Genomic DNA, 15491 nt, shown 5'->3' with positions numbered 1-15491 from the left:
ATAATGCAACTGTTTGAGCTGCACACTGCATACGACTCTTGCAGTCCATTCCTTCCTAACAGTGGACCTATCAAGATATCAAATGCAGGTGTGTCCTAAGCACCTATCTGTGCAGCTACCATCTCCTGAGGGTGCCTGGTGACCTGTGCACTGCACCACAGAGAAAGCCCTATTCTTCCATCATGTGGTGGGTGTGTTTCAGGTCAGCGTGGAGCTCACGTGCCTTTGTCAGAGGCTGTGCTGTCCTCTCCCAGTGAAAGGCTGGGCACAACTATCGTAGTGGTCTGTTTTTCAAACTCCAACAGTGTCTAAGCAGTTAGCCTACCTGGAAGGTTTGTTGCACTTGTTGGAAGGACTGGAAGAGGACCCTTTCTAGGAAAACTGCAGGAAGATTACATTTTGCAATTTAGCCTTCACCTCTAAATGATTTCCTAGCTCCTGAAGGTCATCCCCCGAGTAGAGACTTCTTTTCACTGAATTGACAGGTCACTGTTATGTCCCATTCCCTAAAAGTAAAGTCTAACTTTACAGAAGTGGACTTTTCAGCATATATCTCTGCCACCCCACAAACAGCCCAAACCCCACAGACCTGGATTCCCAGGAGTTGTAATTAGCTAAAACAGATGACAAATCCTTGGAGAGCCATGCACCTCCCCATCCAGACCATGTGAAGCTAGCACGCTTGCATTCTGTGACATTTAAAGGCCACTCCCAGCCCAATATTTTATTCATTAAGTTTGTGTTTAAATATATATATATACACACATAAAAAAAATCAGCGTGTTATTTTCTAGGTGAAAACCACTCACATATGACCAAAATAGTCAGCCAGGAAAAAGGCTCAGACTGCTGAGGTCTCAACCCCTTGTGCAGAGCTCTTGCCAGAGAGACTACCTGAGATATTATCAGAATCTAGCAGCTCGACAATGCTGTACGGAGAACAATCTTCCAAACCCAGCTTGCTGCAGAGCCAGCCACAGAAGCCCTTCTCCATATCCCTAACAGCATGCCACCAGTACCCAAAGGACCATGCTACCTGGGCCACAGCCGAGTACAGGCCTAGGGAAAAAGACACAACCATAATTATAATTGGGTAGAAGATGATCAAAAAGGGACAAAAGGTGATTTTGTGCCAGAAGGTCCTCTCTTCATTGTACACCAAGAAGATGTTGTACCATGTAATGGTTCCATAGTAGAATGAAACCACGAAGGACACTACAAAAATGATGGGGAGGCAGATGATGGTCCAGAGGACGATGTGGGGCCCCCTGTCCAGCCCAACATCACATTTCTTCTTCTTCTCAGGTAGGTCCTCTTTAGGAGGTTCCTTTGACTTAGCCAGTTCCTGCAGCTCTTTCTCCGTTAGTGTGACATGGATGTCCACCATCTGACCCTTCTTCTTTCCCCTGGTGATTGTTCCAGTCAAGGTGACGTATCGGCTGTCTAAAGGCATGTTCCAGACACCTACGAACACAGATAAACTCATCTACATTAGATTTATTCTCTGTATGGAGTATTTTGTGTAAATCAGGTAGTGTGTATGGAGTTAGCTAAAGATGGAATGCAAGAAGCAATGAAGTATAAAGAAGATTATCACAGAATAAAATGGAAGAAGAGCTAATGAGGGAGAAGACAGGAATTCCACATGACAGAAATCACATGGGAGAAGGCTCTGGCATCTGCACTGGGGACAAAATGTGAAGTGCTGCAGGAGTATATGGGAAAGAGTAACTGAATGAAAAATGGTATGCCTATTTTCTCTGGTATCCCTATGGATTTATTCCTGAACAGCATGGACACTTGGGGTGAATTAGATAAAAACAACTAAGAGTCTCATTCTGGAATAAGCACATCCACACACAGAATTATACTTGACTAGTTAATATTTCACTTTACATTTGCACTGTATCTCAATGCAAGTTAATTGTCAAAGTTTTGAAAATCCTTACAAACTCTCATATAATTACATTTGCATTTTAAGGGACCAACAAAGGCACCAAACAGGAAAGTGTTGGGATGTGTGGTAAAGTCACACTTTGGACTGCCTTAGCTTCCAAGTGACATTGGCTTAGGATGGTCCCTGCAGTGGTACTGGCCATAAATTCTTCTATTGGGCTAAAATATGCTTCTTCCTGGTCTTAATACTGACTAGCTTGGAAGGAGGTCTTGAGAGGCTTTTAAAAGGAGGCTGAGCAGTTTGAAGTGGCCCACAAAGATAGGATGGCAGCAGATAAGCCATGAGGATAGGGGTTGGGATCATGGGGGAGGCTGGTATGGCTGATGGACCAGGAGCACGAATTCACATTTAACCCCCTCTCAGCCTGCACTGCTGATTCACAAGAGGATTAGCCATAGGACCTGTCTCCCACATTGTTCCCTGCAAAGGTGTCCAGGACAGATATCAGAAGTGAAAGTGGCTCCCAGGTGCCCCACAATGACCTTGCCAAATAATCACTCTTAAACAGGAAGCTGTGCTGAGAATATGCAAACAGAGGGCAACAGCAAATCCTAGATGAGTAAAACTCCCTGTCATAGGTAGAACCACTAAATCCATCTGCTTCCATCCTTTTACTTAACAGGCATTTGTTTTAGGCATGGACAGGGCCTTCATCACAGCATCATTGGCTTAAAGCATGTGCAGCATTTTTCTGTATCAACCTCAACCAGCACACACATTTAAAACTAAAAGTGCAGCAACAACCAACCTCAGCAAAAAACTGCAGGAGGCACACCAAATCAGCTTGTAATGCTTTTTATTTCAGAGCGTTTTCATGTATGAACTCAAGCTCTCCTTGCCTGCAGTCTTTGAGAGGGTTGGTCTCACAGTCACTTCCATTTGACCTCAGTGCATGCTGGCATCAAAAAAAGGTTTACGGAGAGTGGTTGTTCCCAGAAATACATACCATCTGCCATGGACTGACCCAGGAACTTGGAGCCTTCCTCAGAGCTCCTCTCCCCTCCTTCTTCATCCACCCGTTCTTCTTCCACCTTGTTCTCATTCTCCGACCGATACACTATTATTGACTCAGGACGGGACTCTTTCTTCTTCTTTTTCCTCCGGTCCATAGTGGCTTCCCCATCAAAGGTGACACTGGTTGCCACAGCCCTTCTCATGGAGCCGTGGTGAGGGCTCTGGCTTCCAGACTTGCTCTCTTTCTGCATGGTCTCCTCCATCCCACTGCTGCTCTCAAGCACCTCACTTGGCATCTTGTAGCACTTGTTTCCAATCTAGCAGCTCCTGCACTTAGAAGTCATTGATTAGACAACAGTCCCATGGATGCTTTGTTTTGGTAAGGTGTCCCACTGCTGACATGCAAACTATGCACTCCATTCCCAGCCTAAAATGAGAAAGAAGGCTGAAAAAGTGTGTCTTTTTAACCAACCAGAAAAAATTGCCAGAATTTTCCTATAAAGGGTTACTTCCAACTGGTTTAAATGTCATCTGAAGATCCTTATTACTGTCTTGAACATCAATTTTATTACCTGGATACATGTTTTGTAATATCACCTAATCCTGATTCTCAGATTCCCATTTTAAATATAACAAACCAAAGCTATTGGAAAGGGAAAGAGTATTAACATTTATAAGAAAAGATTAAACAAGCACAGCTTACTGGGTCATTTTAGCATTCCTCTGTAATGCTGGAAACAAACAGAAGACAATAGTTTTGGTCCACATGCACGAGAATGAAGAAATGAAACCATAGACAAAAATAAGTTGACTGATTTAAGGGACTGGCCTACATTAGAGACAACTGCAGCAGGAACACTGTGGTCGTCCTGCATTACAATGTCTATATCAGTGCCAGCCTTTCTCATTTTGAGTGTCTTCTGACCTACTGCTCATTGCAAGGATATTACAAAAAGTAATCAAATGATGTCAAAATGAATGATGTTTCAAAACCTTACCAATTTAGCATTATGTAGCGCTGTCAGACCTTAAAAATGTAGTATACACAGCAGATTTAAAGCAAAATCACTATTAAGATGACTTCACTGGGGAGAGAATTGGAAACCACAGAAAGGTCTTCTGAATGTGCAGGGAAAACAACCCAAATCTTACCAGATCTTTTTAACAAATATAAGGGCTCAGTTTTTTACTCCTCATTCAAGGAAAGCTGCCTAAGTAAAACCACATATTTAACATGCATCGAGGCAGAAAAATCCTGCTCTATGAACACAGAAGACGCAGGATTAATGGTTCTCAGATTTCATAACATTTAAGTAACTGACAGTACCAAGTACTCATGAAGTATTTAGGTACAAATCTGAATACACTGAATAATGTTTTAACAACTCTGAAGAGCTCTGTTGAACATTTACATGAACGTTTATATTTAAAATATTCACACATGACCAGTAATTAAGCTTCTACCTAGCACCTGAGTCATTTCTTTAATAGGAAACTAAGAAACAGTCATCATAATTTATAGCCCACACAATGCTGGGAAACTGTTTTACTTGAACAGATGCTAGAAAAAAGTTGAGCATTTTTAGATTTGGCAGTATGGTCCTGGCCTTCCCACAGATCCAAGATTTTGCTGGTTTGTTTTGAAATTTGTTGCAGACTTTAGATCGACTATTTATGCCTTGTACACTCATACACACGTGCCCACAACTTTTAATTGCATCATTTTAACACCTAAGACTGTGGCTGGTTGGCTTTATGTGGCTTTAAAGAACTCAACAATTCAGATTATTTTTTGCATTACAGAAAATACATCTTCCCTGTTGATCAGAAGACACATAAAATGGAATTTAAAAAATCAAGAGTCAGCATACCCCAGAAATTGGACTACTTCTAAATCACTGGGCAGGGAATCTCTCGGCTAGCTCTGCAGCATGGCTGGGAACAGACTGTTTAGATTGCCATCTGAGTTTACACCTGCCATGCAAAAATGTATGCCTAAATTTGCAGACATACTGGAAAACAGCTCTATAAAACACTGAATTTACTGGAAACACTGTCCGCTCGCTGCATTGTCAAGTGTTGCACTTGAGAACTACATAGAAGCAACTTGATTTAAATATTCCACCCTTGATCAAGTGAATCAAGAAAGACAAGGAGCAGTGATGATGAATGCCCTAGTCTGGTGCACCAAATAAGCATGGTTCAGTGTGTGGGTCGTCTGGGATCACTGCCTGTGCATTCTCCTCCCATCCCAAAGTCTGAACCCAACAGAGAATGGAGTAAGAAGAAGAAGGGAATTTTGCCCCCTTTGGGTCTCTGGGAGAAACATCTTATCACCTCCACCCCCCAAAAAAACTATAAATGAGCTAATGAGAAGCAATTCCTCAATACGGTTCTTGTATCTTGCCTACCTGAGGAATGCGGCCTTTACATTGTTTGGAAGCAGCGTGCAGATAGGCAGTTTTTCACATACCATAATCTAGAAGACAAATGGGATATGCAAGAAACTTCACAGTGAAATCTAATGCTTTGCGTTCTACTTCCCCCTTCTAACTCCAAAGCAAACCATCCACTGACTTCAAAGATTGCAAGCTCTTCTCTTAACATGTTAACATTGGCAGGACTCCGAGATCCCTTCACATTCATTGGAATTACACATAAGCTTTTGTTCAGTTATTTTAAAAATGCCTCTATGGGTCCATGGAATAAATTTATTCTATGGAACAATCTCATTCTTTGTAGCAAATTCATCCAGGAGGTAAAATAGGTTCCAACGTTTTTCTCTGAGGATCAAAAATAAAACTTCATGGTTTGCCTCTATGAAATCCTAAAACAAGCCACAGAGAAGCCAAAAGCATCACTGCCGGGATGATCTACTAGAAGTCTGGAGACATGGAAGTTGATTTGGGATTAGATTCCCGAAGTTCCTGGCTGTAGTTCCATGCTCAGTCTCTACTGACTTGAAAAGGGGACGACTTGCCAGTAACATTTAAAAATAACCCAAACCTATAGGCAAAGATTTGTGGTTGAGCTTTTTTTTCTTAGAAGTTTATCCAGCTGTGACCTTGGTTAAACTCACAGTAGATGATAAGCTAATGTCAGTTCTCGTTGTGATGCCAAAGCCTAAAGGACTACGTCAACCTTGACTATGCAAGGAGGGGCAAGGTGATGTTAGTTTTGAATCTGGCACAGATAGCATTGCTACTGGAAACCTGTGTCCAGTTCTTGTGCTCACCGGGCAGGCAGGATGCTGGTGAATGACCAGAAGATGCCTATAATACCTAAATTATTTTGCTATGTCTGATGTTTCCACCGCCACTACGGAAGCTATTGCCACTGTGAGTTACCACCAGGACTGGAAACACACACCTCAACAACAGGGTTATCAAGTGGTGGCAGCTCAGTTTCTTCTCTTGCTCCTGAGCTGAGGGGAGGTAATGGGCAATGGGGGGCAAGCCCCTAAGAAGCGCTGTTGCTGTGGCTGCATCAGAGTCCCAAGGATAAGGAAGTGAAGGAGCACAGATTATTCTGTTTAAGGCATAAGGAGGTCAAATCTGATGTCAGCCTGTCTACATCAGAAACAAAAACATGGTGAAGAAGATCCCTTTGATCCCACAGAGGAGGATGCAGTAAGATAAAAAGCTGAAAAATAGAAATACAGGGCAGACGTTAGGTAGGTGTTTTAACAAAGTGGGTAGGTGGCACTTGATATATATACATCATGGAGGACTGTGGAGAGTTGTCCCGTCACTGGAAACCTCCAAATCTGGACTGGGTATCTTTGCAGCAGTTTGGTCACCAGTACTTGACCATAAGAGGTGTTAATGTGGGCTTGTACTAGGGAGCAGTCAGAGTGAAAGATCACAAAGATCCCTCTTGATCTTAAGCCTGTTTTCCCAGTAGATGTTTATTCTTTTCTCATCTGTTTCTGCCAATAGAGCAGCTGGAATACCCTCTGCCACCTGGTCCAGACCTTCTGAACACAGCACTTCAAAACACTACCATCAGCCCCACATCCCTTAGGGATGCTGGTAAATCAAACAGGTTCATGCCCCAGACTCATTTTTCCTGGGAATATTTTCTCCGTAGCTGCAAATAAAAAAACAAGCTCTTGCAGAAATCACAGTTGTGTACACAAAGCTTATTTTTCCTCTCCCTGTTCTTTAATCAGCCCTCAGTACTCCACAGCACTAACTCTTTCAGCCATACACCGAGATCTTCACCCCTTAAAAGCCTTGCTGTGGAGCTGAAGTATGCTGTGCATATGATATTAGTGATGTCTCCCATGTGGAAGCACAGGAGCAGACAGGAATCTAATAATTGTCCATGGGAGGGAAGGAAAAGAAATGATCAAATCGCAGAGATAGCAGGGAACAGTTTATTAGCCAAATAATTTGTTATTAATCTCCGTGTGAAAACAGATGGAGAACCATGGGGAGGCAGCTCTGCAAAAACACTCTGTAGAGGAATTTTTAGAAGCACAGTCTTCTGTTACTATGCAGGAAAGCTACTGCTGCTTACGCTTCCCATGACAGTATTAGTCTTTGACACACAAAAAAAGGAGCCTAAAAGCTTGGCCTCGCACCATTTAGGTCAGAGGAAGTTTTTTCCTTTGGTTTTGGGCTTGATCTTGCTGCTAACAGGAGAGAAATTATCCAGTTTGAATGCAGACAGGAAGGAAGAACATTCCCACAAGCTAATAAAATCCCTGATCTTAAATCCCTGCTACAGCACAAGTAACATTTTTATGACTGCTCAGAGCAGACATGACAGGAAAAAATGTAGACGGTAAGCAGTGAGGAGCATCACTTTTTATTTTTATAGTCACACAAAATGTACAACACATAAGAACAACTGGCACTGTGTCTTCACTCACATCATGCAGGGGTTATCTGCAGAAACAAAAAACAGCCTGTGCTTTAAAAGCACTGTGAGTTACCCAGGATGGGGAAGAGATAAGGGGAAATCTACCCCAGAGACACACCTTGAGGAGGACTCCCCAGCCGCAGATCCGCCTTTGCCTGCTCCTTTTACTCCATAGCCTCCCCATCCCCAATCCCTTCTCCACCCAACCCTACCTCTGATTTTGTGCACGTGCATGTGTGTGTTTCTGAGGATGCATGTTACCCAAAGGATTATTTCCAATCCCTAGTATTTTTAAAGGGGTTATCTGCAGGCAGATTGTACACATGAAAAATAGATGATACCAGGTGCATCCAGCTGTTCAGGACAGATCTGTCTGTCACCAATCAACCACGTTATGACAAAACACACTAGTATAATGCAGGACATACAGCCCAGACACTAAAAAAAAGCATGTGGCAAGACCTATGCAAGAAGACACGTTTAATTCAGACCTTATGCTGGGAGAGGGCCAAACAGTAGGCCTCCCTCAACAGCTTTGGATCTGTTTTAAATGCCTAAATGACTCCACATGATCTTTCACAGAGCCTGCTGAAACAGAGGACAGCTGTCTCCATTTCATGGTGAAATAGCTCAAACTAGATCACACAGTTCCTTGAATCTAGCAAATACTCAAGGCTGGGATGAATGACACATTAGAAGGTGAGGCAGGAACAGCCCCTCCCTATCAGTATTAGCATCTGTGCAGCTTGCGGTGAGCTTGACAGGGATTTATCTCACTGAAAATAACCCTTTTGCATTTTAAAATAAAACAAAATGTGATTTTCAACCAGACAGATTCTGTCATCAGCTTTGCCATGCAGCTACTCCTAGAGGAAAGAATGTCTAAGGAAGAGGAGAAAAACTACCCCTCATGGCAGTGGCCAATTTTGAGGCTGCATTAAGTATCTGTATAACAATAGCAAGAGGCACAAAGAGAAACATCTGCCTATGCTATCCCAGCAAGGTAGGAGAAAGCAAACAGCAAAACTAACAGATCACACCCGTCTTTTCCTCCCTGCTTAATCCACAAGCTTTAAGAAACTTTCACTTCTTGGAGAAAGAGACAAGAAAAATGACCATGCTCTGGGTGTGCATCCAAGCAGGAGCACATCTCAAGCTGGACTGCCAAACGCAGATGATGGCACTGAGTATCAGAGCAGAGGGGATAACACAGTAAGATGACTCATGCCACCAAAAACTTCATGGGTGTTTGCTAATGGAGGCCCCCTGCCCTATGCCTTCCTCTTGGGAGCAGAGGGTGCTAAAAGCTTAAGCTAAAAGCAAAGGGAGGAGTGAGCAAGTGACACAATCTCTGCAGGCAAGCACTGACAGACTCAAGTTTGCCCTGTCCTTACGGTTTGTCGCTGGCATACGGCTTCTGCCTGTCACCAGGTGGCATTAGAATCATAGAATCGTTAAGGTTGGAAAAGACCCTTAAGATCATCGAGTCCAACCGCTAACTTATCACTGCCAAGTCCACCACTAAACCATATCCTCAAGCACCACGTCTACCCTTCTTTTAAATACCTCCAGGGATGGAGACTCAACCACCTCCCTGGGCAGCCTGTTCCAATGCCTGACAACCCTTTCAGTGAAGAAGTTTTTCCTAATATCCAACCTGCGAGCATTGCCCCACACTAATGCTGCTGAGCAGCTTCTGGACCAATCCCACTGGCAATGCGAGCTGGATGTGTGTCAGCCAGCACGGGATGACCACCACTGAAGTTGCAGCTGCAGCAAGACTAGACTTGCTTTGGTGTGGGTTAAGGGCTCGCTGGGTCCTGGTGCCAAGCTGTATGGCTCAGGCCCTTTGTCCTCCCTGCCATCCTTCCATGAGACACCCAAATGTTTGCTGACAGTATTCTATGGATACAGCCAAAACAACAAAAAAAATTAGTGAAGAGAGGCCTTCCAAAGTATTACTAAATTGTTTCTGGATGACATTTTCAAAGGATTTTTTTAAAAGTCAAGGACATTTTACAGAGTATGTTTTATGAATCAGTTCTTTTTATTTTCCTCTGCTGTTCCGTAACTTTTCCAAATGTCACAGAATAATAACTGCTGTGTAGATCAGTACTACCGAAGGCTGGAAAATAGCATATAAGAAGAGATGCGCATTTTTATTTTATATTAAATGAAATGCCTAATTGATTTTCTTGCATACCAACTTTTTCAAAATCCCCAAACTGTACTGTTCTACCTTTTTTTAGAGTGAAAGCCTGAAGTGCTGTCTCTCTGTCGTATCCCCACTTCTATGTCCCAACTGCCAGAAGAAAGAAAAATTGAGACAAAGGACTCAAAGCTTCCCACTGCCTCCACAGGGATGAGATCAGTTTCTTTAGGTTTATTACACTGTGCTAAAGATGTCAATGAATGGCACATGCACATTACCTTTTAAAGAGAACCACAGCTTTAAAAGGAGAATGACTTGGAAACAGAGGTCTGTCTGAAATCCTAAGGGCAATCCAAGTGGTTTAGATAAGAATCTTGAATAAACTTAATAGATGTCCCTAAATCTTGGAGGAAAAAAATTCTCATCGATAAAGCGGAGACATGCTCTTTCTGTTCCCCTGCTCTAACCCTCACTCCTGCATTTGCCAAAGCAGGCCATCCTGCACCGTCAAACAGCAGGTACCCATTGTAATTCCTACCCCAGGTCACTGCAGGATTACATGGTACCATAGGAACAGTTGAACCAAGTGGGTCCCACCAACTCTAGCCCAGAATCCTGCTTTAACAGCAGTACCCTTAGGCTAGAATCAGGTTTAGCATCTGTTTTGATTGGTATAATACCTGATCCATCCCCAGTCTGAAGCCTTTATATTAAACAGGATTGGAAGATGCACTAGGAGCTTGCTCCACATGTCAAACTGGTGATGTGCTTCCTCGAAGCATCCAAGCAGATGCCTAGAACAAAGTAACAACGGAGCAAGCATGCAGTACGTGAGTTTTGAGCCCCTCACTTCCCTTTCCAGACTGCAGAGAAAACACTCTACACAGTGTATACCCACACACCTATGCAAGTAAAAAACACTGGGAGTTGCTATGACTGCAAACCGCAGAGCCATGAAGCACCAGTGGTGGGTGTGAAGCACTCACGCTAACCCAAGACACCACAGTCCTAGCTAGCTAGAGACCTGGCTGGCAGGTGGTTATTTCAGTGAAGGATTGCAAGACCTCCATTTCCTTTCCTTAGGAAATCATGCAGTGTTCTGCCAGGATGTTTTAATGCATGCTGGACTCTTGCCTGACCTTTACAATAACTAAAAACTAGGACCTGTGTTAGCACCTCTGGCCCTTTTGTCTTCCCTTTCTACTCAGAAGATCCCTGACCATCTTGGTCTCCTCTCCTTTCCTGCCCTGCTCTGACCTGGCAGGATCAAGCACCTGAGTGCTTTACTCAGCCAAAATCAGGACAGACTACACAGAAATACTTGCAATTAGCGAGCAAGAAGTTGCAGCCATGCAGCCCAATGGAAAACACAGTCAATTGTAAATCCAGTCTGGAAAGGATTAACTGAAAAATACTGACACCAAACTACATCCTGTGTTTTTTATTTGGGCAAGATATTTGGGGGCTTCAGTTCAGAGCTTTCTCCAAGTTACACCTAGCTACGGCCCAGGAATTGCTACAGAGCCAAACTGCACAGACATGAGAACTGGAAGATTCCCCTGGGAGAGATTCAGGATTGCTTAATGCATTGCACAGTAAATATAATCTAAGATATTTAGACAGTATCTCCAGCAGCAGGAATTAGTTGGCTCAGGGGACTCTCGATTGGATACAAGTGCAGATACAGATCCATGATGCCACGGTATTAAAAATGCAGCATTTGCAATTGCAGACAAGTGAATGCTTCAGTATAATTAGTATGGTATTAGCAGGTTATGCAATTATTTAGAAAGTCTAGCTATGTACCAGTTTCAGGCAGTTTGATGCTGATATTCTACACCTTGCATCACTGCGAACTCTGCTTTGAGTGGGGTATCTGTCTTTGGTATGTCCTGTATTTTTCTTAATCACTGTAATGAAATTCCTAGGGATAATGATGGAAGATTGCAAAATCCTGATTATCTCCTAATTAGACTGAAACCCCAAGATACCACTGAGAGCAAAGTACCTTTCCAGAGGGGAAGTCCCCAAAGAGATGATTCAGCCTGAGAGCCTGATCATCAGCTGGGGCTGACCAGGAGGCATTCTGACATGGGAACCAGAAGCCATGAAACAGAAATGTTCTCACCTGCTGGAGAGAGATGATGAAAGGAAAAACAGCCACAGCACAGAATGCACAGGCAGGAGGTGAAAGTAGCAGGGATTTCCAAAGAGGTCTTTTGCATAATCCCACAGAAAGGACCAGAGAGGTAAGGGAACAGAAACTCACACCAGTTTTCATTTGTTTTTGGCTCAATCCAGGCATTTCTTGTAAGGGGGGGGGGGCAAAAAAGAATTATTGTTGTTATAATTCATGCAGTTTGGTATTCCAGGAGAAGAAAGATATGAACCTGCAACGTCTGTAAGAGCAAGGTTCTGGGAAAGCAGAGGCTGCTGGAGTGCAAGCCTGAATTTTTTCTGAAGGCTAACTAGCAGAAACCCTCTGTCAGAAATTGACTTTGATCTTAAAGTTTTATTTCTGGCACTGAGATTCTTTTCATTAAATCTCCTCTGCTCTCACCTCCTTGTGAAACTGCTGTCCCCAGGGATACCTCTCCCAGGGCTTGGATCCCATAGAGATTTTTCTCCTGTTCAGAGCCATCTGTTTCCTCACATCAGGTTGGTATTTAACAACTCTGAGACCTTCCCCCTTGCCAACATGGATTACGAGCTATGGGAGGGCACAGACCCCATGAAGGACAGCAGGCTATAAGGAATTATTAATGCAGTAAGTATTGCTGCCAGGATTTTTAAAGCACGGCAGCATACTGGACTGGCAGATGTCATCAGCTGAATAGCTGAGCCATAGGCTGGCAAAGCGCTAAGTCAGGTTTTGACAAAAGTAGCCTTCTCTGAAAATGCAGAGTTTCCTATTCATTTCAACAAATTGAACCAGTTCATTCAAAGCCAAGACCCAATCTGGGAGCTATAAAAACAGGAAATCTAGGTTTTCCTCTTCAACCTATAAATAAAAAAGTAGATGTTGAAGAATGACGTGCTAATCCCACAACTCTGAAGGAGCTGACAACTGGAAAAAAAAAACTACTGATGAATTCTTTTTCCTAAACATGTCATTTTGATTTTTGAATGGTTAATATTTTAAGTGATAAATATACCAAGGAAAAAAAATCAGATGGTTTTTAACTTCAAAAATGAAAATGAAGACTCCGAGGCTTTAAATGCAGATTTATTTTCTTCCAAAAGCAGGCTGACACATACTGAATAAATAAATAAATAAATAATCAGCTGTCTAATCAGACACTATTTCCTAACACATAAAAATTAAGAATCTGAACATTAAGTTTCTAGAATAAAATACATATGTAAGAAAAGCCTTCTGCTTACTGAATTTACCAGTATGGTTGCACTTAGTGACAGACTAACATGTTTTAATGCTACCAATAAAATGAAATGAACATTCCTTTGTGAATAAGAAAGTACAAGCATAGGAGAAGACTAAAATCGATTTCAGTTAATAAGATTTTCTTCTTTTCAGCTTAAATAATTTTAAATTTCAACCACTGGAGTAAAATCAATTCACACAAAGGTACACTTTGAATCCTTGGTTCAAAGGCAACCCACATGACAGTGAATAGAAGCCATTGTCTTGCTGAAAATATCTGCGAGCATTGGTTATCTCAGCTCTGTTCTTTGTGGATAGATTTTGTACCAGGAGGGGCTACCCTCCACTGAATACCAAGGAATGGATGTCTCCTTTTCTTGCCTCCTTACTCTCCAGTCTTTATGCCTTCCCTCTTTCTCCTCCCACCCATCACTCACAGAACCTTAACTCACGCGTTCAGCCCCTTATTTATGGCACTTCTATGGCTATCGAGGAAATTCCAAAAACCCAGCAATTTATCCTGACAGGGAAGAAAAATCATTTCATAGTGCTCTCTGGGAACAACACTGAAATCAAGCAAGTCATATGAGCGGAGAGGCCCGCTGGATTTTCCTTGGTAGCCTGCAGCTCAGTTGGGATGGCAGGCAGGTTAGAAGATGAGTTCACTAGCACAGGTAAGTGCTTCTCCCTGGGATTAATAAATGATTGCTCTGATATGGCCTGCCTAAAATATGTAGGGCAGCCAGAGACTGTTACTGGGATCTGTGGAGTCTCCAGGTTGTGAAAGATGATTAAAAGGGGGGAAAAAAAATTATTGCAGCGTCACACACGGTGCTTCACATTTTGCCTCCAGAAAGTAATACTGTGCTTTAAAATATTAAAGTATTTTGCAAACATTACCCACCCAAAAGGCAGCGTTGTATAACAGTTGCCTCACGTGCCTAAGTCACCATGCAGAAGTCCATTCCTGTCTTGTCACCCTTTACTGAATGAATCTGGACACACCGTTAACTTCTCTGTGACTCCCCTTCCCTACCCTTTAAAGGAGGATATATAGCTTCCTTTGAAACACACTAAACTTCAGGATAAAGATGTTATCTTACAATTGCCTCTGATTTAAAGTATTAAACCTTAGAACATCTTTTGGGAAAAGTAAATAAAACCATTTAACAAATGAGAAAACCAAAACAGACTCAATGATTCTTTCACTTTACTTATAAGTGACTCTCAAATTTTTTTTTCTCACTCTCTTCTTACATTAGCTATCTCACCTAAAGCAAAAATACCAGGACAAAATTGAGATATACACTTTCAAACATCTCTTCTATTGAAAAGGACAGAGGAGATGCCTGGAAAGATACTGAACACGCGCACACACACTCCTGGGCACATCAGCGCTGGTTAAAATCACCTGCAATGGACAAAGATGCTCTGTCACTTCACTGTGGGATAGAAAGGAAAATAACATTGGTTGTCCCTGTGTCATCTGATTAATTAATACTGAGCTTATTGAGGGCGAATTTAAGCGGAAAAAACCCACCATGAAGGCATTTTAGCACAAAATGGCTATCTTAGGGACATGGTAAATGATATCACCTCAGCCTTCATGGCCTCTTCCCGACAAAGTCCACACCTCGGGAGAGGATTCTCCGTCTGAGGGTCCCTGGCAGGAGCACACCAGCAGCTTTCTCTGCCATTTATGACACCTTTAGAGCATTACACCGACTTCTGCTGGCCGGGGCTCCGCTCCCCATGCTCCTGAGGGAGTCTTCCCGGGTCTTTGTGGAAGGTGACCCAAACCGGTACACAAATATACGAGAAAACCTTCCCTTTGAAGCAGATGAGACCACGGCTGGGAGGTAGGGGGGTTTGTCCCCTGGCTGCAGCAGGCAGAGGCGACCCCGAAGCACCAGGACGTTACCTAAAGAACCCACCCCTCATCCCAGGTGCGGCCAACGGTCTCTCCACCACGGGGACGGAGAGACCCGTGCGTTACCGACCCGTGGATAACCTGCCCTTAGATAACCCTTACCTGCCGCCCACCGGCTCCGGTGCTGCGCTGTGCCGTAGGAAGGCGGAGCGACCCGGCTCGCCGGGGCCCTGGTCACCGCCACCAGCTGCTGCTGACCGTCCCCGGCGCTGAGCCCCGGCGCGGGCGGGGCCGCGCGTCACGTGGCGGT

General features: G+C 43.3%; 1 protein-coding gene across 1 annotated transcript; it reads right to left on the bottom strand.

The window, feature by feature from the left end:
• Window positions 1-689: 689 nt before the first annotated feature.
• TMEM169 (transmembrane protein 169) lies at window positions 690-15468 on the bottom strand. The gene is made up of 3 exons (XM_075093121.1): window positions 15344-15468; window positions 2904-3338; window positions 690-1464 (listed from the first exon to the last, which is right to left on the bottom strand). The coding sequence occupies exons 2-3, from the start codon at window positions 3205-3207 to the stop codon at window positions 842-844; spliced, it is 927 nt and encodes a 308-aa protein (XP_074949222.1). The 5' UTR covers window positions 3208-3338; window positions 15344-15468; the 3' UTR covers window positions 690-841.
• Between the last annotated feature and the right edge of the window lie 23 nt (window positions 15469-15491).

Source organism: Phalacrocorax aristotelis, chromosome 5, assembly GCF_949628215.1.
Source record: "Phalacrocorax aristotelis chromosome 5, bGulAri2.1, whole genome shotgun sequence".
Classification (NCBI taxonomy): Eukaryota; Metazoa; Chordata; class Aves; order Suliformes; family Phalacrocoracidae; genus Phalacrocorax; species Phalacrocorax aristotelis.
Note: the sequence above shows the minus strand (reverse complement) of the source record. Positions and strands in the feature narration are given on the sequence as shown.

Coding starts and splice junctions, on each gene's coding strand:
- TMEM169 (XM_075093121.1), bottom strand. CDS start 3,207: ATGCCAAGTGAGGTGCTTGAGAGCAGCAGTGGGATGGAGGAGACCATG. Junction 1,465..2,903: donor GGGTCAGTCCATGGCAGATG/GTATGTATTTCT, acceptor CTGTGTTCGTAG/GTGTCTGGAACATGCCTTTA.